This window comes from Vitis vinifera, chromosome 8 (genome assembly GCF_030704535.1).
Source record: "Vitis vinifera cultivar Pinot Noir 40024 chromosome 8, ASM3070453v1".
Taxonomy (NCBI): domain Eukaryota; kingdom Viridiplantae; phylum Streptophyta; class Magnoliopsida; order Vitales; family Vitaceae; genus Vitis; species Vitis vinifera.
Genome location: NC_081812.1, coordinates 12,021,089 through 12,045,641, shown reverse-complemented (window position 1 = coordinate 12,045,641; position 24,553 = coordinate 12,021,089). Strand labels below are relative to the sequence as shown.

Sequence of the window (24,553 nt, the reverse complement as noted above, 5' to 3'; positions counted from 1 at the left end):
GGCAAGGGTAATCGGTTGACCGGTACTCTAGCCAGTTGAGCCGATTGGCCTAGTGCCTTGATCAGTTCAACTTTTTGGCCCCGAAAACCTATTTTTTTTTTCTTTTCTTTTCTAACACTTACACAAGGTCTTTAGGTAAATTAATATGTCAATTTTGAAACGTTTTGCCTAAGGTACATTTGATAAAACTCGGATTTTAATGAAATTGTAACTTTAAAGAATAAACCGAGTTTTCCAAATATGCATGGAATGATATGTAAAACCTAAGTGCACCTATGCATTCATCTTACATTTGTTTCCTATGATTAAATGTCTTCAAAATGTCTTGATCTTGTATCCATTAGGTCCTTTGATGAATTTCCAAATTAATACCTAAGATTCTTTATCATTCAAACCAATTAGTAACTTAATCATGGTTTGTTATCATCAAAACCCGATTAGGAGAACCTTTAGGCTAACATTGACGAATCATGATAATCGATAGTCTTATGTCTTGATTCATTATACGTCTTGTCCAATATGTAACTATAAACTAGTGCACTCACCATGAGAAATCTATCTTGATGGTCAAAATAAGTTATCCTTCTAATTAAGAGGTAGTGTGCTATAGTTTTTACTGGATTGCTTAAATCCATAAACTAATTGTTAACAACTTATCATCTTATAAAGAACCCATAACTTGTATTATCTGTGTAACTCCTAACACACACAAGTCATATACAATGCAAGTGATATGACCATGTTTGCTCAAATAACCAATTAATGTATAAGGGATAATAAAAGAAAACCAAGAAACATAAATACATAAATTTGTTAATGCATCTAAAATTGTTACATCATGTCATGCTTTTCATGCCTCTAGCTCAAAACTATTTTATTCTTTCCTTTAATAGTTTGCATACCCACATATTGGAGTTGTAAATCTATACTTCTGGTAAATGTATAGGGTCCTCTTAAGAAGCAATTGATATACAAATTTCGTTTATCAAATCACTAAAAATATGGTTACTATACTTATACACATATCCAAGAATAAGAGTGTGGATTTTGAACAACTACTCCTTTTACCAAACCACTAAAAATATAGTTAACATATTTGTACACATATCTAAGAATACAAACATGGATTTTACACAATCGTACAAGACAATTACACTAACTATACAAGGGCCAAATCTAATTCTATCTTGATACGTTCCTTAAAAAATCCGATTCAGGCAAATTCTTTCCCCAACCATATTTGCTAGGTGCATCTCAATGTACATAATCCCATAGCCTTTCCTTTCGCAGTAGTGGACCTTATCTGGGAGAATGCATTTTTGTGGTACATCATATGCTTCCCCCTCCTTGGGGAAGGCCAAGGAGTCAAATTTCAAAACATACGCAAGGAAAATAAGGAGAGATTTAGCATGTCTCTCACTTGCTCGACCTTGAGAATGTATGACTTATATGGTACTTTTGTTTGGCACTTTCACCAATCGTATAAGGAGTGTACAAATGTACTACAATTTATTTATTTAAAGTGATTTATAAATAAGAAAAAAAGGGAAAAGTTATATTCATTAGTTATAAAAGTTTTCTTGACTTATTTTTTCCAAAATTTGTTAAAAAAAAAACAATCTATTTTTGAAACAAATTCTAGAAATATTATGAATCAAAATTCTATTGAACTTATTTTCAAAATTAGAAAACTATTTTTTTCTTCAAAAAATGGTTAGTAGACCATTAAGTTTCCAAACTAAGTTAGCATTGCCAAAGAAGCTATTATAGTTCAAACTTAGACTGAAGTTTAAGTTCAAACTTAGATGGGAGTGACTTGGATTTCAAACTTCCTTTCAGCCACTCGAAGTCATCACGAAGACCAACAAAAAAAATTGAACAAAGATTGTAATTCAAGAGAAAATTTATGTTCTCCCCAGTGAAAATGTATTGCTTTGGGTTTTTTTTAAGCCACTCAAAGAAGAGATAATTGAATTTTTTCCAACTTGACTATGAGTATTGTGATAGAGTTTGTTATTAGTGTGACACTCCGTTGTTTGATAAGAGGGAGGATTATCAAAGAAGTATGTTTGATCCAAGGATCAACTCATATAAGTAGGGTTCCCTTCACCCATTAATCATCCATGTATTGTTATATACTCCATTTAGCATTTTTGTGAGACAATCATCCATCCGTCATTCTTTAGTATCATTGTTGGTGCTTGAACTTGTGGGGATGGGGCGATCCACCAACAGTCCAACTATGTTAACAGGTGACTAAGACGCTACCTTCAGGGAACCCTCAACCACACCCATTGGACGACCAAGTTATGACCGAATTAAATGAAGTGGGACAAAAAAATGGATTGACCTTGAGCTTAAGACGTGGTAGGAAGGAAGGGAGCTGCAGGTTGAAGGGAGTTGAGGTGTGTAGGAACTGACCTCCCTTACTCTAAGAGCTAAGTCTTGCTCATATAGTGTTTATTTACCATGTGCGATTGGCCCATGAGATGGTCAAATCTCTCCTCAAGAAGAGGTAAGCAACAGTTGATGTGTGGGGTGTCGTGTCGAGTTTTCTGTTGATCGATCATGTATGTACTAAACAACACTCAACAGATTACCGTGAGAATGTCTAGTGTTGACAGGACACATCCCTCAAATAAGGTTGATATTTTGTAAGAGTCATAAGTGTGGGTGGTGCCCTGGTAAAGTGAATGGGCTAAGGCCCCTGTGACACCTACATGATGGATGTCGTTGGGCAAGAGATTATGAGGAGGATCGAGTGCGTCAAGTAGTGGACCTTCTTTTGGTGTGCAGAGTATAGTTGGGGGGCTGATAACTCCTTAGTAAGTCAGATTGGTCCAGTTGGGGTATACAACCTAAGGGTTCTTGGGGCGTGCATTCGCCCACTCAAGGCTTGGCCTAAAAAAATCCAACGGATGTTATTGAGGTCTCTTCCACGCACTAGGCAACCAACTCTTGGACCAATTCACCCTAACTTCCGGTTACATTTCATATAAAAATTATTATTATTTTCAAATTTTAAAAATAAAAAAGAAACATAATGATTCAAAATAATACTGAATCCCCACCTACACAAGCAAATTGGTGATAAAACTCCAAAATAACACTTTCTCTTGATAAGCACATCTATTTCATATATATATTTCTTACCAAATAATTAAAACAAGATTTAGATAATATTAACTTTATTACCTAACCACATACTTAAAATGATTTCAAGGGGTGGGATAACACCCAAAACCAAGGTAACAAACATGTTAGAAGGGTCACATTGAATCCTACACTAAAATAAAATGGATACCAAGATGGCGCTCACTCAAGGTAACAGACAATTAATAAGACACACAGAGTATCTCAAACATCATGCTATTCTATCAAAATAGTAACCCATAAAATGACAGCCAGTGCTGCACCTGGAAAGCAACTTATCAGGGATGATTCATATTTCATTGAAATATTTGATTAAAAGATACGAGATAATATCTGTATTTCAAAAAATAACTTCCATGTATTGAAAACAGTATATATATAACCTTGTTTTCAATGTCCCTTTTAATCAAATAACACTATTTCATTTTCAAATCCAAGTTTCAAAGGAACCCAGAATGCAAATTCGAAAAGCCCCATCCTAAACAGAATGAACAACATATATAGACAGCAGAAAAATAGTGTAGAATGACATATTTGCCACAACTAACTTGAATATGCAAACATTTAAAACAATAAACCAACAATAACAGCAACATGATGAATTTTGGACCAACTTTGAGTTCACAATCATAACTTCAACTTGAAATCAGAGAAAGGCTTCACTCCTAATTTAAAGACATCTACCAAGTAGAAAACAGATTTAATGGATTCCACATGGAACAAGTTTGGCATCGCTTGTACAAGCTGACACAAGATTAAAAATGTGTTGATTCAATGAAAATCAATCTAAATTTGTTAGGACTAGGCATAGATTCTATATCTAAACCCCCTCATCACATGCCTGATTATCCATTTAACAAATTATCCTACAAAAACATAAATATGCACCTGAAGGACCACTGTCTTCGGAAGATATCAAAGACCACAAGCACCAATGATGAATGATTATAAAGAGGGGTGGAGCTTCACAGCTGATCAGTTATCCAGCATAAATGGCAACCTCACTAACAGAACTTCCAATGGTTGTTGCAGTTTACACATGTTACAAAGGTTGTCATTGGTTCATCTGCACTCCGCGTCTGCAGTTGATAATAAGTGGTCTTGCGCTGACCACAGCGACCACACTTGAACTGATCAGTTGTGGCCTTTGGTGGGCCACCACGCTCACAATCAAATAAAGCTTTCTCTTTGATTTGGCTATTTTCACGTTGCCTCTGATTACTGGCCATTTCTTCTGGGCTCATATTGATAAGCCTGTCTGGCTTCACCTCTCCGAGAAGAACTTTTCTCCTTAAATCTGGGTTGTTTGGATCCTTGATGTTGAACATTATGGATCTGTACTTAAACTTCTGGGTCCCATTGGATCGACCCATCTTCTCAAACATTACAGATTCTACTGAGACAGCAACTCGAATTGGATCACATGCATTTACCTCATCCTTTATGTCCTCATCAGCCTCGCTAGCAACTTTGAACAGAGCTTCTGCCAGAAGCTCCCGAACTTTGTCACGCAAGGCATCATTGCATTTGATCATTGCAGTGAGCTTAGGAGGACCATTAGATGCTTGTGGTGGTTTCTTCACACTGGAAAATTGTTTCCTTTCATCCACATTTTCAACCCTTTTCTCAACCTTGATAGTTTCTGACCTAGAAACACTACCAGGCTTTGTTGAACTGCCTCTATCAAATTTCTCAATCTTGACAGTTTCAACCTTTGAAGCCTTCTCAACCTTTACCCCACCTGCCTTATGAGCCATCTCAACTTTGACTGTCTCTGTCTTTGAAACCTCGGCCTTTGCTGAACCGTTATTATCAAGGCCACCATTTTTCTTATTTCTTGTTTCATCAATGACTACCTTTTTCCACATCTCAAGCAAGTCAGAAGCCAGACTCTGGATCTTCCCCTTAGGGTGTTTTGTGAGATGTCGAAGCCGTTTCCCTACCTGAAATTTATTTTTTAATAAAAATGAAAAAGTCAGGGCAACAAATGCAAAAAAGGTTAATATGGAGATTAAGATAGAACAATTTATTTTTTATGAAAAAATAGTTCGCCAAGTTCATTAGTATGGGCATTTCCAATATTCTGGCCATATAATTGAAACTTCAAAATAACCCAACAATAATAACAATAAGCAAAAGTAGTGGGGTGCATGTAAAAGTAAGTTCAATAATTGTAAATTTCATAAATGTACGATCATTAAAGCTAATGTTACATGTGCTCGACAATAGGAAAAGAGAAGACAATTCAAGAAGCTCCTCCAGTGTTCATTGTCATCATTTTGATTACATGTGCCAAAAAAAAGCATGCTTAATTGTCAAGGATGATGGCAAGAACACAAAACAAGCTAATTGAAATTGGATAGAAATTAGTCACAACTTACAAGTATCTTGATCTTAATTCTTGAGAGAGAAACTAGATACATACCAACATCTGGTTTCTTTAATTAATACAACCACACTAGAAGCCTGCTAAGAGGGTTTCTACATGCCAAGAGCAGCAACTATTAACAAGAAAGCAATGCCAGCAGCATCCTGCTCACATTCCTATGCAGTACAGACACTTACTCTGAATTCCCAAATTGGATTCTATACACTACCTCCTAACTAAAGAATATTCCCAACACTTGAAATTAAAAAAAGAAAAAGTACAGGGGCAGGGGCCACACCACTGACTACAAGCATAAATTGCTAGAAAATGGTTTCTGTTAGCAACAATTTCTCTGGTTTCCTTTTCTAACACATTTAGAGGCATAAAATATAATTGTGTACGAAATCTAAAACACGAGTAATGTGCCAGCTGGAAGAAGAACTTTGGAGCGAAATTTATTCCTCCTTGGTGGATTCATCCCACAGGTGTAAATACATGGAATCAGATGATGGCATCTGGTTTTTGGCTTTCTTTTTCGAATTTTCTCATGCCCTAATTTCATGGCAGGAGAGGTCAAAATTTCTCCACAATTTCTTTTTTTTCCCTAGCCAATAACAAAAGCGAAAAGAAAAGCATTCTCTGAACCTTTAACTTTACCAGTTCACCCAACAAAATCAGTTTCTTTTGTCTCACCTCCAAGCACCACTTTTTCCAAACAACCAAACACACCCAATATCCCTTTCTTTCAACAAAATCAATCTCTTCTCAACATTAAAAATAAAAATCAACATTAACATATATCAAAACCAGTCATAATAGAATATTCGAATCAAATCAAATCAAATTCCAAAACAAACGTTCATCAGAATCGCAATTCCCAACCACACCTGCGTCGATGCAAGAGCCTCATACGTCACCGGAAAACTCTTCAGCTGTTTCAACGCATCCACGCACCGGCCCACCTCCGGTCCGTTCGACGAAACTCCGTCGGTGGCGGCAGCATCCGCCGCTTTCTTCGCCGATTCGAACAATTCCACCAACTCTCTCTCCATCGATCTGATCCGAGAAAAAAGACGAATTATATGGATGAAACCTCGGGCGATCCGACAAATTCAAGTAATTTATTGGAGAACTTCGTGTGGATCTACGGCAGAGAGCTGAATCATCGTGATATGAGACCGGAGTTTGATATTTTGCCTCCAGGTAGTACAGAAACTGTGTTTTTCACCCCTGTTTTGTAGACCTAGTTATCGTTTGTGAAAGGGGACAAAGATTTTGCGGTAGGGTACGGATCCGACGGTTGTCTTTGTGCTGAGAGCCTGAATCAGAAATGGGCCTTATGGGCTTAAATTGAACTGTTGCTGATTATAATCTGGGCTTGGACTTGAGCCCAGTGTTTCTCCATTGAGTTTATGGTATATTTGCACGGGTTTGGGCCAGGATCTGACCCATCTTTTTCCTTTGACGCTGTGCGAAATTCAACTCGAAATAATTGGAATAAGCTATTATCCCTGTGCCTCTGTGCCACTCCCATGTTTAGTTGAATAAGCAAATACGGTCCATGGGACCATTACTTATCTTATCCGTTAAATAAACATAAGATATGATTAATAATGAGATATATTATTTATTTATTTATTTTTTATTTATATCCTGGATGGGTTAATCTCAAATTAAGATATATATATATATATAAAATAAAATTTTCATATATATTAATTTTCAAGTTAAGATGTACGATATATCAATTTTTTTATTTTTATATACTTATTTTATTAAATAAAATTTTTATTATAAAATTTAAATTGTTTTTAAAAAATACAAATTTTAAAAATATATTGTAAAATAACATACAATAAAATATTATAATATAATATACTTTTTATTTTAAACATTGAAAAATAATATATATTTTAATTTATTTTTTATTATATATATATATATATAGAATAAAATAAATACATATTTGGAATAATAATGCTAGATATTTTAAAATCATAAAATATAATTTTTTTAAAAACAAAACTATTCCCCATTAAATTTTTAATCTCTATCTCACATGCAAAATATTTTTCTTAAAGAAATATAAGGGTAAAAATGTCAAATTAAAATTATATTTATAATTTTCTGATATTAAATTTTTTTTTCAAGTATAGAGATTATCTTGTGAGGACCTAAAATATTTTTAAAATAAAATATAAAATTAATTGATGAATATAATTGTAAAAAAAAAAAAGATGAATTTGATTTTTAAAATAAGAAAATACCTACGGAACTTCCAATATTAATTATTTATGTTTTATACTTTTAAAATAGAAAATATTAATAATTTTATATAAAATTAAATTAATTTTTTCAAAAGTAAAAGACTATATTTGGTTGACATAATAAGATAAAATATTATATCGAATTAGATAGGAAATATATCTTATAAATTTATTTTATTTTTCTTTTAAAAATAATTTAAGTAAATAAATAATTAAATATATTTAATAATTTTATAAAAAATAAATTTTATTATTTAAAAAATGAGTTATATACATAAAATATATTTACAAAATACAAATTGACTAAATTTATAAAAGAATTCTTAAAACGAATTCACGAGGAACGCGTGTGTTACAACTATACTATCTGGAAGGACCGTTAAGCTTCTCCCAAAAACATGAAAGGGGCAGTTTCGTAAAATCGACAAAAGGAAGCACATAAAAGGGAAGGGACAATCCGAAGCCTCACGGACGACTCTAGCTCTGTGTCAGCAACGCTGGCCTAAAAAGGGTAAAATGCAAAGTCCATAACTCATGAGTCATGACTGCAATCCAAAACGTAACAGAAAAGCAACCAAGCCAGTCCCATCCCCAGACCCAAAAGCCAAAGCCTCTGACTCACAAGATAGAGGCCCGACCCTGCGGTCCATCCAGAACAGGGTTAATATAGTAATTTCGTGTAAAATAACAGACAAGGAGAGGAGGAAGAGTGAAGTGTAGTGAAAAAAAAAAAAAAAAAAAAGAGAGAGAGAGAGGGCCAAGATTCCTGCTCCTCCATCCGTCCCTCTCTGCCTCTCTGCAATTTCATCGCCTACTGTGCCCTCTAATCCTTCTTCTCACGTATACAATTTTATTTTTTCTTTTTGTTTTCAATTTTTTTTTCACAGTTTGCCATCATCAACATCATCACCATCATGGCATGAAGCAGCGGCCTCTCTGAAAAACGAATCATGAAAACTCTGAGTTCAGATTCGGCACCGCTTCAGATCTGCAATCGGGAAAAAGGCTCTGCCATTTTACTATGATTTCGTATTCAGTGCATTGAAGGGCCTCTCTGATCTCTCTGATCCCCTTCGTGTTTCTCGAGGAGGCTCGTTAGGGTTTCTCTGGGAGGTTAGTTTCGTTATTTTGTGAATTTTCTTGGTGCTTAATCTTGTTAATTGGTTGCGTTTGGGGTGTAATGTGGGTGTTTTGGAAATGGCCTTCGGTGAGAATTGGGGTCAAATAAGGGGCAGTGGCTTTCTGATTGGTTTCAGGCGATTTTCGACGTGTCTCGTCTATTTCTAGTTTTGGCATTTCTTGCGGATCCGTAGACAGTCGTTGTTTTTCGGGGCGGTGAGCGATGTGTCGACATTGAATGTACGAGTGGTGATCATAAGACTTGCAAATTAGTGAACATTTGTCGGTCTTTGTCTTTTGATCCGTGGGAGCAGAGGGCCGTACATCGTCTTCATTAGGCTTGTGCTGTTTAATTTATTTTGTCCAAGATTGAGAACCGCTTTTATTATAATAATGTGTATTTTGGTCCATGTTATAAGGGGTTTGAGTGCATTTTAACTAATGGTGTTTGTTGGTTTGGTTAGGTCTAAGCAATATGTTCGATTTATTGAGCTGGAAAGATCGTTTGGGGAGAATGAACGTTGTTGATTTAAGATGAAGATTGTGTTTTGGTGTGATGGGTTGTCATTTGTGGAGGAAGGAAGCTCGAATTACTTGGGTTGTTTTATCCGTTGAGGATTGAAACCGACATTGATTTTGGGTCGTAGAAGTGGAATTGGTGTGGGCAATTCTACCATGTTTTCATTGGGAATTTATTTGTGAGTTCCAGTCAACCATTATTGCCATCATTTCGGGTCTTTCATCTGTGGTGCATTATCCTGAGCTCCCCGTGTTGGAGCATAGGCTCTGTTAGCTGTCTCCGTTCCAATCCTTCTTTCTCATCTTCCATCTTTGAGGACCCACAAAGTCGTTTCTTGGATGTGAATTGGAATGCACTGCACAGGAGAGGAAACACCTGGAATTGTGGACTGCAATGGAGCTGCATAACAACTCCACGAGCTTTGAAATTTCGGGCGCATCTTCTCGAGTCCAGGAAAAGTGGAACAAACCCCAAAGGAGCCGCCATAAAAGTGTGCAGTTTGAAGAGGATCTGATACATGAGGAGGATCCGAGGTTGATTTATATAAATGATTGGAGGAGGACGAATGATAAGTATGAGTTCACAGGGAATGGGATCCGGACTAGCAAGTACACATTGATCACTTTCTTGCCCAAGAACATCTTCATACAGTTCCATCGTGTTGCTTATTTGTATTTTCTGGGTATTGCTGCTCTTAACCAGCTTCCGCCTCTGGCTGTCTTTGGGAGAACAGTATCTCTTTTTCCTCTCCTCTTTGTGCTTTGTGTTACAGCTGTTAAAGATGGCTATGAAGATTGGCGGAGGCACAGGTCAGATGAAGTGGAGAACAACCGTGAGGCTCTGGTGCTTTATGCTGGTCAATTTCAGAAGAAAAAATGGAAAAAGATACAAGCTGGTGAGGTGGTGAAGATCTATGCAGATGAGACAATTCCTTGTGACATGGTTTTGCTAGGGACGAGTGATCCCAGCGGAATTGCCTACATTCAGACAATGAATTTGGATGGTGAGTCAAACCTGAAGACAAGGTATGCTAGGCAGGAAACTGCTTCGATGGTGCTTGATGTGGGAGCCATATCAGGGCTCATCAAATGTGAACAACCTAATAGGAATATTTATGAGTTCAAGGCGAATATGGAGTTCAATGGGCAAAGATTTCCCCTCAACCAATCAAACATCATTCTGCGTGGTTGTCAGTTGAAGAACACAGAATGGGTAATTGGCGTAGTGGTGTATGCGGGACAGGAAACAAAAGCAATGTTGAACAGTGCAGCCTCTCCTTCCAAAAGAAGCAAACTGGAAATTTACATGAACAGAGAGACCCTGTGGTTGTCTTTTTTTCTTTTTATCATGTGTCTTGCCGTGGCCGTTGGAATGGGTTTATGGCTTGAACGACACAAAAACCAGCTTGACACTCTGCCTTATTACAGGAAAAGATACTTCACCACTGGGAGGTTTAATGGGAAATCATATAAATATTATGGGATTTATATGGAAACCTTTTTCTCTTTTTTGAGTTCTATTATAGTGTTTCAGATAATGATACCAATATCTCTGTATATTACAATGGAGTTGGTTCGGTTGGGGCAGTCGTACTTTATGATTGAAGACAAGCATATGTATGACAGTAGCTCCGACACGAGGTTTCAGTGCAGATCTTTGAATATTAATGAGGATTTGGGTCAAGTACGATATGTATTTTCAGACAAGACAGGGACACTTACTGAAAACAAAATGGAATTCCGAAGAGCTAGTGTATATGGGAAGAATTATGGAAGCTTCTTGATTAGGGCTGATCCATTGGAGGAAAATGGTTCAGGTAAATCAGTATATTCATTTTACCTTCTAACTTTGTCGAGTTTTTGATAAAGATCAAGTTGTAGTTCTAGCCTGTTAAACAATTTAAATTCAGCATTATTGGAGTATCTCCTCACAACGTTCAGAAAAGCTGTGAAATGCTCCTCTTGTCTTATTCATTCAAATGCATAATGCTTGGTTTTGTTATGCTTTTTTTTTTCTTTCCTTTTTTTTTGTTTATTCCTGCTCTTTTTTGTTTGTTTTAATATATGCACAGTGTTGCCTTGTGTCAACTATTTGGGGCTGGCTAAACAAATTTCACAATTCTATTCTATCCAGGGCCTTATTCTTCTTTTACCTTGTTTTGTATGATGTTTTCATGGCATAGTAGGTCATGTCTCTCTTCATTAGCTCTTTTCATTGTGCTTGTTTTGGCATTCTTCTTGTTCTTTTAGCATCTCTAGCTTACAATATATAACTTCTAGAATTAGGTTCATATATTTGCACATACATTTCATTTAGTTTAATTTGCATAAATGAAATGCCAGCATGCATCTGACCTCAAAATTGGTTAGTAGCTTTGTTGGGTATTTATTTCCCTATTTAAAGCCAAGTACCCACTAAACAGCACCAAAAAGAAGAGAGCACGGTCTATTAGAAGCATAAGATACCGGGAGAGCCCTGGTCTAAAGAAAATCACCTATAACCCTTTTTTTTTTTTATAAGTAAAGAGAAGTATATATATTAAAAGGAGGCACCAAAATGGTGACTCAAGGTATACAAGATAGATACGCCCATCCCCACACAGATAAAACAAAAAAGGCTGCCAAAATGGAGGTACAAAAACATCTCCACCCTCAACGAGAGCTTAATCAATCAATGAAACCAATTAGCATCGAAGGACCATCCTTTATAAACAACTTAGTCTCTAACTAAAGAAAACAAACAAAAGAACTTTCAATCTTTGGATGGAAAGTATGCCATCTTCAAAAACAATTCTATTCCTTATCTTCCAAACCATCCAGAAGATGCATAAGGGGCCTGCTCTCCAAACTTCCCTTCTCTTCTTACCCACAAAGGACCCATCCCTTCTCTTCTCACTATTCTATCACCAGGTTAGGAGAAAGATTTAGTTTAGTGTGGTTAAGAAACCCTGGCGGTTTGAATCTGGGACTCTGGAGTGAAAAATCCAATACGAACTTTTTTTTGCTTCTCCTTTTTGGCTTAAAAACTGATTCTTTCTTCCCTGTAAAAGTCCACCAATTTTTCTGTTCTTAAATGCCACACAAGACAGAATGAGGACTAACCCTCTAAGCAGGGAGCCTCCTTCTAACAAATCTACTATGCTATATTGACAGATGGGTAACATTGTTGTTAAAGATTTAAGAAGTATTAATATTAGATAGCATGCAATATGAAAAAGGTATAGAAGATGTAGCCATAGCTTAGATCCCTTTCTATACCACATTCAGTTTTCTTTTAGATTAATGAGTTCAATTTTTTTTTATAGGTAAAATTAAAGGTATTTTAGCTTTATGAGTTCAATAAAATTCTGGTTAAACCATTTATCATAGTTGATGGCTAATGCTTTTGCTTTTCAGATAAGAGAATAGTTTCATATAACATTCCATTGTTTTAACAGGCAAACACAACTAAAAATTTTATATAACAGTTTTTTTTATTTTGTTTTTTTTTTCTAATATAAATTTGATATAAATTTCAATTCAAACTTGGAAGATTATGAGGCTTTTAATATTATTCTTATTGCCTATCATAAACTTTGAAGATTATAAGACTAGGAGTTTTGAGTGAGAATTGAACTGAATAAATTAGGATTTTAGGAGATCTTAAATGGAATATCGCTTGCTGGAATTTGGGATAAAGGAACTTTCAAACTGGGCCAAGAATAAGTGTTGTTGTTGTTGTTTTTTTTTTTTAATTTATTTTTTATTGTCTGATGCAGTTTATGCCATTCTGGGAGCATAAACACGGAGACACAGAGACCATACACTCTTATTCAAATGATAAAACTATCATATTATCATTATGTAATATGCAATAGTGCCTCTTCCTAAAGAGACTACAGTTTTCAACAATTGCAATCACTATTTCTCTTGGTTTTTTAGCACATAGCAGTTTTCAACAATTGCAATCACTGTTTCTCTTGGTTTTTAGCACATGGCACTTAGACTTTCTAGTTTGTGATGCTGTGCACAATACTGGTCATGTTCAGTTAATGTCAATCTCTTTGAACACTGTATATTTGGTCACTCAATAGAGGAGATTCACCAAGCAATTAAAAATAAAATAAATTCCTGCTTACAGCATTCCCAGTTTTCCCTGTTGACCCCCATTTTATATGACCTTTTTTCAGTACATGCAACAACTGTAGAGGGAAGGGGACAGAAGCTTAAATCTCAAATTGCCATTGATAATGAACTCATGGAATTGTTGCATAAAGACCTAGCTGGAGATGAAAGGATTGCAGCACATGAGTTTTTCCTCACACTGGCTGCATGTAATACTGTGATCCCTATTCCTACTTCATCTGCTAGTTGCACAGAGAGTGGATTACATGAATATGTAGGAGCTATCAATTATCAGGGTGAATCTCCTGATGAGCAAGCGCTAGTTGCTGCAGCTTCTGCTTATGGATATACTCTTTTTGAGCGCACATCTGGCCATATTGTGATTGATGTCAATGGCGAGAAACTAAGGTAGAATAACCTCTTACTTAATACTGTGCATTTTTGGTACATTCTCCAACTATCCTTGTTTTTTATAACTTGGTTGCTGCTCTAGAATTGAATATTTGGATAATAAAAATAATATACCAAATGCTATGTTGCTTAAAGTTGTGTATTCAATGATTAATTACTTCATTATTTCTATGTGCAATTTAGGCTGGATCTGTTGGGTCTGCATGAGTTTGATAGCGTGCGCAAAAGAATGTCTGTTGTCATCAGATTCCCCAATGATACTGTGAAAGTCTTGGTGAAAGGTGCTGATTCTTCAATGTTTAGCATTTTAGCAGAAGACAGTGGGAGGAATGGTCATGTAAGGCCTGCAACTCAGAGCCATTTGACCGAATATTCATCACAAGGCTTACGCACACTTGTAGTTGCTGCTAGGGATCTCACTGATGAGGAACTTTCAGAGTGGCAGTGCAAGTATGAAGATGCAAGCACTTCATTGACTGATAGATCTGTAAAACTTCGTCAAACAGCAGCTTTCATTGAATGCAAGTTAAATCTTCTTGGGGCTACTGGGATTGAAGACAAGCTACAGGATGGTGTACCAGAAGCCATTGAGTCTCTTCGGCAGGCTGGAATCAAGGTCTGGGTTCTAACTGGAGATAAGCAGGAGACAGCGATTTCAATTGGTCTCTCTAGCAAACTCCTGACTACAGATATGAATCAGATTATTATAAATGGGAATTCAGAGGATGAGTGTAGAAGTCTTTTGGCTGATGCTAAGGCCAAATATTTTGTGAAATCATTAGATTGCGGAAGTAAGTATTTGAAATATAAAAAGGATGCTGAAGTCACTCTGGACAACACAAAGTCTTCTACCATGCCACAACAGCATTCAGGGAAGGAAGAAGAGATGCTGAGCACATCACATGCACTCATAATTGATGGGAATAGCCTGGTGTACATTTTAGAGAAAGATCTGGAGTCAGAGGCATGCATCTTTACCCTCTTTCAAGTGAAAGCTTTGATTTGCAACATGATATGTTTTGAGTGCTCATTTGCTTATTCTTGATTTTTATTCTATGATTTCAAGCGCACACACAATATTGTTGGTTTGGCTTCCAGACTATAAATACATAACTTCATGCTGAATGTAATATTCATGGTAACATTTTTTTTTTTTTTTTAATTTTTCAACAGCTTTTCGACCTTGCAACTTCCTGTAAGGTTGTCCTTTGCTGTCGTGTTGCACCCTTGCAAAAAGCTGGAATTGTTGATCTAATTAAGAGTCGTACTGATGATATGACACTTGCTATAGGAGATGGTGAGTTGTTATTTCAATAATTCCTTTGCTGTTGGGGACAGGAGATGGGGAGCTAGTGTGCATGTGTGTATGTGGGAAGTGTCAACAAAGACCCACAGACACCCTTGATTGGGTTCAGTGCTGTTATTCTTCTTAAATTTAATGTACATACTGATGCAGACACACACAAACTCATACAAGTGCTTGCCTGCACACCACCCCCCCTCCCCTCTTCTGGGTACACACATTGGTTGCTAGGCTGGTATTGCTCTTTCCTTCCTCTTACTACTGACACCTGTGCAGGTGCCAACGATGTTTCAATGATTCAAATGGCAGATGTTGGTGTGGGAATATGTGGTCAGGAGGGGCGTCAAGCAGTAATGGCATCGGATTTTGCAATGGGACAGTTTCGGTTTCTGAAAAGATTGCTTCTGGTGCATGGACACTGGAATTATCAGCGTGTTGGTTATTTGGTTCTTTACAACTTCTACCGCAATGCTGTTTTTGTTTTGATGCTATTCTGGTATTTATGAATTTTTATTTTTTTCCGTTAACCCCCAGTTCTCTTAATTGTCTTTTATGTATTTGATATTGGCTGAATTTGAAGTTTTTTATGTGACCTAGGTTTGATGTTTGTGCACTTGCTTTGTTTAGTTCCTAGTCTTCTATACATTCTGATAGAACTTGGAACTTTTTATGAATGTGATGCAACTTCTGTCTTGAAATATGGTTTCAGGACAAGAAAAAATGGATATAGTTTCAGAAGAAGAAAAAATGAATATAGTTGTCAATAAGTTTTCTCAAATTAAGTTCTCAGAATATGGTTGTAGATAGTTTTTTCAAATTAAGGTCTCAGGATTTGATGGGATTCCTATGCAGACTACTGGTAAACCTAGGGATTAGAAAACAAATGACATGTGCATGGAAAAAAAAAAAAAAAAACAAAGGGGGAGCTTTCTTCTATCTTATATAGCTTTATCTATCAAAAAAAAAAATAGGGGAGCTTTCTTGAAATGGCTTGGTTTTTTTTTTGATAGATAAAAAGAACATATATTAATAAGAAAAACACCAAAAAGTGTCCCAAAGTACACTAGGAGTATACAACGGACGCCTAAGATGCCATCAAAAAAATCAAAGAGGGACAACAAAAACGACACCCCTTGATAAGACCTTATCCAATCCACAAAATCTGCAATAGAAGAAGGGCCAAGAGTTATAAATAAATTGGACCACACCCAAATATTACACAAAAAATTAAGTTTAATCCTTTGAACAGAATGCTTTTTTTTTTTTTTCAAATGCCCTACCATTCATTTCCTTTTAAATTGTCCAAAAAAGGTGCAAAGGAGCAGCCCGCCACACCTTTTTCCTTTTCATACCCACTAAAGACCCATGCTAACTTGTGAGCGTCTCTCTCACTAAAGAGGGAAGGCTTAAAGTCCTTAAGATCTTCAAATACTCCTTTCTTTGGAATAAGAACCAAGAAAGAAGCATTCTAACTCTTCACAAATCTGTCATGCTCATGAAAGTCCATAAAGAAACACATCACCCTTATTTTTCACAAAATCCCAATTGAACATCCAAAATACCAAGGAAAAACCATCCGAGCTTGGAGCTTTATCTTCACTAAGATCCAAGAGGGCTTTGAATACCTCTTCTTTAGAGAACGAGGCCTCCAGCAAAGCTGCCTCATCAATGCTTGAAACATCAAAATCCAACCCCAAACAATTGGGACGCCAGTCCCCATTTTCAAACACCAAAGACTGAAAAGCTTGGACCACGCTGTCTTTAATCTCACTTTCCTCAGGGGCCCAATGTCGATTTATTTTGATCCTGACCAGGGAGTTCCTTCTCCTATGGGCATTAGCCATTTTATGAAAGAAACCAGTGTTTTTATCCCCAGCCTTCAACCATGACTCCCTTGATTTTTTGTCTCCAAGAAGCTTCTTCCAACAAAATCCACCTTTTGAACTCCTCCCTAGCCAGTTGCCTAACATTCTACTCCTCCATAGTTAAGGGCCTGGTCCCTTCCATAGAATCTCAAAACATCACCTGATTCAAAGCCAATTTCCTTTCTGGAAATAACATTGTCAAACACCACCTGATTCCAGCTCTTCAAGGAAGATTTTATGGCTTTCAACTTCTGAGCCAAAATAAAGCTAAAAGAACCTCTTAACTAAATTCCCATCCACCTAGAACTCAACAAATCTTTAAAACCTTCCACCCTAAACCACACGTTCTCAAACCTGAAAGGGGTAAGGCCTTTTCTCAACCCTCCCTTGTCTAACAAAATGGGATGCTGATCAGAAATAGGTCTGGGAAGAAGGCTGTGCGCCACCCCACTAAAATGGCTTTCCCAACCCTCTAAGACTAGGAATCTATCTAATCTTGACTGAGATTGAAAATTCAAACAACCTCTCCAAGTAAAAGAACCCCTTTGTAAGGGAAGGTCCCTGAACTCCAATTCCTCAGTTATCTCCGAGAATCTTCTCATAGCAGAAGACAACTTTGAGTTACTGTCCAGCTCCATAGGGAATCTTGATATGTTAAAATCACCACTTACACACCAAGGGACCTGCCACAAGCCCCGGATAGCCCCTAACTCCTCCTGAAAAGCTTCTTTGTATCTGCTCACAGTCAGGACATATACCCCAGAAAAGACCCAACGGAAATTATCCTCACAATTCTTGAACCAGCAAGATATCAAGAACTCTCCCACCTCCAAGCCAATCAACTTTAGCACCTTGTTATTCCAAAAAATCAGGACCCCTCAAACATACCTTGCGAATTCAAAGCACCCCACTCATGGAACCTGCCCATGCCAAGAGAACAAAGCAAACCAGTAGATATCTCCTGAATCTTGGTTTCTTGCAGATGGACCAAGTCTGCCCTTTGAGATTTAACCAAAGACTTAATGTCCTTTCTTTTGTTGAAGTCATTAGCCCTTCTCACATTCCATAACATAATTCTAAGTTTCATTTACTGATTGAATCATTGACCTACCCCTCCCACCCTTGACCTCTTCCGCTACCAAAGCCTTTGAAATTGACTGTACATTCCAAGCTTCAAAGCTCCTTCTCGAACGTTGAAGATCCAACCTTGACCCTACTGCCGCCAGCCACCTGAGCTTTCTGCTCCTTTCTCATCTTCATCTTCTTTAACGAAGTTAAAATTTCCACCTCGACAACCTTCATAGGCATGCCCAGACAGTCACCAAACTGAGCAAGACAACTGGTGGACTAATCCTCAGCTAACGGCCTCTCAGCGTCTACCACCCTTCATCAGAGTCATTATCCCCAAGCCTAGTCTCTACCAGCTCCTGAATCTTGCCAGACGCACACCCCACTGAACTCCTGTCATCCCATAAAATCCTCAATGGGCGGTGGAGGATTTCCCCTTCCATTCCTTCTGAAATTGCGTCCACTCTGGCCACACAGTCCCCTTCAAAACCCATTCCCGAAAAGAAGAAGAAGAAGAGAGAACCTGCACCTCCAAAGGAAACAAAAAGGAAGGAGAAGAAGCAGGGTACCTTGACTCTGTCACGAGCTCTTCGTTGGTGCACCCCACTTGAGCGGATGTAAGAAATAGCCTTTAGGATGTAAAATAAAGGAGCTTTCTTGGAGATGGCTTGGTTGTGAATAAGAAATTCAGAATATGTTTAAGGCACTATCTTAACTAGCATGGTTGCAAACCATAAATCTGGGCATCTTTGGTTTGGCTGCCACAAGGGTTATAAACAGGATTTGCCGACATACATGGTTTGAAGGTGATTGCGTTTATTTGTATTTACTCTTAGTCCTTGTGCTTGATGATGGAATAGGGGGTTGCCCTTGTTATTAGGAAAAAAAGGAAGAAAAAAGAAAGAACAGCTTAGTGTGGAAATCATTAGAGTCATCTCATAAGAAAAGTTTAAAAAAAAAAATGGCACCAAGACAAGCACTAGATGTTTCTCCAATAAAGTGGCACATTCTTAATGATTTCTGATTTGGAAATTCTGGAAATATTTTGTGAATAACCATTTGATGTGAAAATGATTTCTTAAAGAGGGATAATATCTAAGAGAATATAATTCGAATTTGGTTAACTTTCTTTTTCTTTTTCTTTTTCTTTTTGTATTCGTTTATTTAATCTAAAGCTTAAGCTTTGACGTTTAGCCATAGACAAGTTTTTGGTTTTTTTCCCAGAATTCTCTAATCATACCTTTTCATGAAATGAATGAAAAATGGGTTTATCCTGTTTAATCATATGAATAATTAATTATTGAATTTGTTATTCATATCTCAAATTTGACAAATAAATCCAAATTGCAAGTGAAATTTTATAATTTTTCCTTATGAATATTGAATGATAAAATATTGGTCTTCCTTTCTTTACATTCATTGCTTTTCTTAGTTTCATTTGTATGTGCTCAACTTTTTCCAATATATTCCTGATAACTCCTTAATTTTGAATTATTTTGATGTTGAATAATTCCCAAATCTCTACTTTCGTACTATGCTAAGGTTTCTAATTTTTATACGAAATAAAATTGTCAACAACCATCAGGCAATTGCATGTAGGATGACATGAATTTGTCTTTGGATTTGTCATCTATCATTACTCCATCAAGTGAAATGTCGATTTGATTGGTCCATGAAATGGATGTTGGAGGCCCTTTTCAGGATCACTAGCATTTAGCCATGGTATGGTCTCTTAAGATGCTGATATTCCTAATGATGATTTTTAGCAGTCACAATAAAACTACTTTTGAAAGGGGTGTTTTCTGAATGAAGACAAAATCATCCAGGATTGGATGGTATGATGATATTACACATAAAGAAAAAAGATCCTATATATTTTGCACTTCTTTTATGTTGTCTTGAAATGTTTTGCGAGTAAAAAGACTTGGGTTTTTGGTCACTTTGAAGATTGTCATAGGATTCTTGAAAGGTTGTCCACAATTTCTTGTCCAAGTTCATTTTGCCCTCATACTGTGTGAATGTGTGAATACCTTTTATGGGCTAAATGAGTAACCATCGAGTATTATTGGTTGATTTATCTATCCAGAGTGTACAGTTCTGTTTTCACTGAATTACTTGTCATGCTTCAGTTCAAGAAGTTATCAGACCTAAAGTAGCCTCTTATAAAAAAAAAATATTAAGATGCTTTTCCTTTGTATCTGTAGGTATATACTGTCCACAGCTTTTTCAACAACTTCGGCATTAACAGATTTGAGCAGTGTATTCTATTCACTTATCTATACCTCCATCCCTACCATTGTTGTTGGCATTCTGGATAAGGACCTTAATGATGAGACACTACTCCAGTATCCAAGACTTTATGGCGCGGGACATAGACAGGAAAGTTACAATATGCGCCTCTTCTGGATCACAATGATTGACACGCTATGGCAGAGTCTTGTTATCTTTTATATACCTGTTTTCATCTATAGCGATAGTTCAATTGATATATGGAGTATGGGTAGTTTGTGGACAATCACTGTTGTTATTCTTGTGAATGTACACTTGGCAATGGACGTTCAACGATGGATATTCATTACTCATGTTGCAGTATGGGGATCAATTATCATTACATATGCTTGTCTGATTGCAGTGGATTCTATACCTATCTTCCCCAATTACGGGTTAGTCTCCTCCCTTATAGTCATTAATTTTTTACGCTACACTTTTTATGATTTATCTTCATTTTTTCAGGTTTATAATGTAACTCCAATATTTTCTATGTTTGGCAGGACAATTTATCATCTGGCAAAGTCACCTTCCTATTGGCTGTCTATTTTTCTTATACTAACCATAGCATTGCTTCCTCGCTTTCTTTTTAAAGTTATACGTCAGAATTTTTGGCCTTCGGATATCCAGATAGCTAGAGAAGCTGAGATACTGGGAGACCAGCCTGATAATTTGCCTTCAAAATCAAGTAAAGGTTCTGGTTGACATGTATATTACTCTCTACTCAGTTCATATTTTGATATGGCTTGAGTTTGTCCACCATGTTGCATTCCTCTGGTGCTCTGTTGTGAAATCCCATGGTGAGTGAATATATCATTCATGGTGCATAATCACAATATTATTTGCTGCTAACAGCTTACGTTCTAGGATATTTAGAATCAGGTTGTGTGGATCTATCTCTTTCAATTTTGTTGATTGTTTTGATACATTATGCATTAATTATTTGATATTTTGCTTATTTATTGCCAGATTTACTGCAATTTAGCCTTTATCTTCGTGATAGATTGCTGTTTACTTTTTGCCTATCAAAAAACTTTGGGTGATGAATTTCATTTTACACAGTGACTGATGTGGACGAGGGTGCCTTTCTTTACTATTTTAAAGTTTTGGGAGATTGTGATGATTTATCCATGTAAACGATGTAGAAGCTATTGCTTGGTAGCAAAATGAGAAATTTTTTTCTGTTTTCTGGGGGGGCACAAAAAAAGAACATGAAACTCTAAACATGTTTATTGCATGCTTTTCTAAAACTGTTTACAAGAATAAATTTCCTGAAAATTTAACAAATTCCAAAATATTGTTTTTTGCGTTTTAAAAAATGCAAATACTTTTCATGTTTGAAATTGATTGAAAAATGACCATTTTCTGAACATGTTAAATGATTTTATTCAAAAATGATCTTTCTTGGGGGGGAAAGGGGAATAAGAAAGAATATTCATTGTACCACATGCCGGGTCCTCCTATACAACTTAAAATGAAATGATTTTATCCAACAAAGAATAGGAATGAAAGGAAACTTAAGTACCACTATTTTTTTTTTCTGTTGTTTTCCTCTCTTTTTTTCCCCTTTTTGTTTCTGTTATTACAAGAATAAGAATTAAATGATGTTGATGTTCTCTGTCCCCCCCTCCTTTTCCTTCCTTTTTATTTTATTTTATTTTGTTTAGTACTACTTGCCACTACATGGGCATTTAGGTTAGTGAATTTTATAGTTGTTAAAATGCTCACAAATCTTCTTAGAAGTGATCCAATGAACATTTCATATATAAAATTTTAAATACATAGTATATATGTAACATAGTATGTCAAGTCTAGAACAATTTGCTTTTGACAAACTTTAAAGGGTAGGAAAAGGAACAAGAAAGTTTATTTCATAAATAAGTGTGACTAATAGGAAACTATTCAACTCAAAACATGGTCTTAAACAACTACATGTGGTCGACTGCACAAAATCTTATGGCCGTTTAACTCTTTCTAGGATGATGTCTTCAATTTACTGATATGCCTTGATATTGCATGGTCCCAACCCACATTCTTTTCAAAGGTCCTCTTCTCCTTGTATCACCTTCAAGCTGAATCATATCACTCCTTTGAAAGCGGAATCCTTCTGCATGAAGGATAGGAATCATCACAATGTGTTTATAAAAGATGCAGTTTATGCCATTTCTTGAAAAATGACCCTATACATTTTATAAATTGAACCCCTTTGAAAGTCTGAAAACCGAGTTAAGTTGTTGCAACTGCTGTATAAATTAAAGCTATGGGAAAGTTCCTTTTTCCTGAGATGTCTGAAAGCACCCATCTTGTTTTTTTATAGTAGTTTCATAGTATTTGTGGAGATATCTTGTTTGCCGGGTAATGGGATTGGGAAATCATAAAGAAATGTTAGATATAGGTTCTTATCTGTTAAAGACAGTTACTATATCTCAGTTTTTGCTGGACCTTGATGTTTTTGCATATTGGTTTTCTCTGTCTTCAGATGCTTTATACAAGTTGACTGCCAGCATGTGGGACAAATGATCTACAGTTGACAAGGAAGTAAATTCAGGGTAACCAGTTACAGAATGAAAGGAAAGAATGGACAATGGTCATGCCGAGGAGGGAGGGCTGGTGCACAAAGAATGTGATTTGGATGATTCTGGTCAGGGAAGAAAAAAGAGGCTGGAGAAAGGAGGATAAAATCATGACTCAGGTATCTCAAGCAATATGGTTGAGAATTATGAGGGTTGGTCTTGGCACAGATTGTAGGGGTCCATAACCAGGGCATACACATAAAGTGTGAAAAGACAGAAGTGTATAATAGTTTTCTGTAAAGATCAGGTGTGTCATTTCTCACACTTTTAAAATGGAATGAGAAAAAGAGAAAGAAAGTTGATAAACATCCCAAGTCATTTGTTTCTTGATCACCATCCAGTTGTGTTTCCACCTTCAGGAGCGATGCTCTTGAACAGAGGAGTGCTATCATGGATGCCTTATTAAGGGCAGGGGAGGGCAAATCGCATCCCTCTATCTAGAAGGACAACAAACCCCTCAGCCTCAGCCATTGGCACCGAGTGTATATGGTTTGAGGCAGAAGCCCTTGAAGGGGAGAGTGAATGCGAAATGCCTTGTTTTTCTTGTTTTCCATCTCCAACGTCTCTATGCACCTCCTTGATGAGAAAGACGTAGGACATGGTCAACTCCTTTTATAGGCCTCTTATCCTCCTCTGCCTCTGCACCATCTTAATGTGCTTTCCGGTGGGGAACCTGTAGATTGTTTAAATAACCGCTGATGGCAGACTATGAAGGAGAAAGTTCCTTTTATTGTGCAAGTCGGAGATCTTGGTGTAACCTTGAGATCAAATTTTTCATTATGTATAGACAGAGGGAGAGAATCCAATAAGTTGTGGCTCTTCTGAATCAGCAACTTAGTGAAATATGCTCAATTTATTACTGCCAACAGTGTAATCTTTATTTGGATTACACATTTGCTTTGTTCCAGGGAAGTTTTTTTTTATGATTGTACGACATTTTGACTCTGGAGGGAGGATATGGAATCCTTAGTTGCCAACCAATTGGGTCTGAATCACTGGGTAGTAATAAAGTCGGAGATGAGAATCCTAATGTTTGCTTGTAGGGTCGACACCTAAATTGGGTTTGCCTTCCCTCCCACTGTCAATGACATCTGCTTGCCTTCAACATTGGAGGTAAATGAAAATTTGATACGTAGATCCTTGGCAGAAGGTTGCTGCCCGGTTCAGCAAAATGGTTGTAATTGGTATTCCCTTTTAGTCCACAGTTAGAAAAATGATGAAATATAATTGTAGTTTAATCATATGAAATATAATTTCAAGGAAGAGGATAATAAGCCTTCCGTACCATACATACATGTATAGGTCTTGTTTGGACCTCCATTAGATACAATGCATATTTTTATATATAAATAAAACTGTGGCCACATCTTTCAATCCCTATCATTTGCATGATATTTATTAAAGGCTAGAGGAGTTGGGTTTGGAATTTATAAGCATTTTGGTCCATTTTCAATTTGGGATTTAATGATGATATGTTTGGTTGGTTATATGTATATGTTCATAATGACATGTGAGAAATAGATATTAGATAATAA

At 36.5% G+C, this 24,553-nt stretch overlaps 2 protein-coding genes across 2 annotated transcripts; one reads left to right on the top strand and one right to left on the bottom strand.

Annotated features, from left to right (window-relative positions):
• Window positions 1–3,737: 3,737 nt before the first annotated feature.
• LOC100263760 (transcription elongation factor TFIIS) lies at window positions 3,738–7,036 on the bottom strand. Its single transcript, XM_002272732.4, has 2 exons — window positions 6,409–7,036; window positions 3,738–5,096 (listed from the first exon to the last, which is right to left on the bottom strand). Exons 1-2 carry the CDS (start codon window positions 6,571–6,573, stop codon window positions 4,158–4,160), a joined length of 1,104 nt encoding a protein of 367 aa, XP_002272768.1. The 5' UTR covers window positions 6,574–7,036; the 3' UTR covers window positions 3,738–4,157.
• A 1,221-nt stretch (window positions 7,037–8,257) lies between these two features.
• On the top strand, window positions 8,258–23,999 carry LOC100244740 (phospholipid-transporting ATPase 1). Its single transcript, XM_059738968.1, has 9 exons — window positions 8,258–8,901; window positions 9,372–11,243; window positions 13,596–13,938; window positions 14,125–14,905; window positions 15,115–15,238; window positions 15,521–15,740; window positions 20,382–20,840; window positions 20,949–21,133; window positions 22,925–23,999. Exons 2-9 carry the CDS (start codon window positions 9,821–9,823, stop codon window positions 22,963–22,965), a joined length of 3,576 nt encoding a protein of 1,191 aa, XP_059594951.1. The 5' UTR covers window positions 8,258–8,901; window positions 9,372–9,820; the 3' UTR covers window positions 22,966–23,999.
• Window positions 24,000–24,553: the final 554 nt, after the last annotated feature.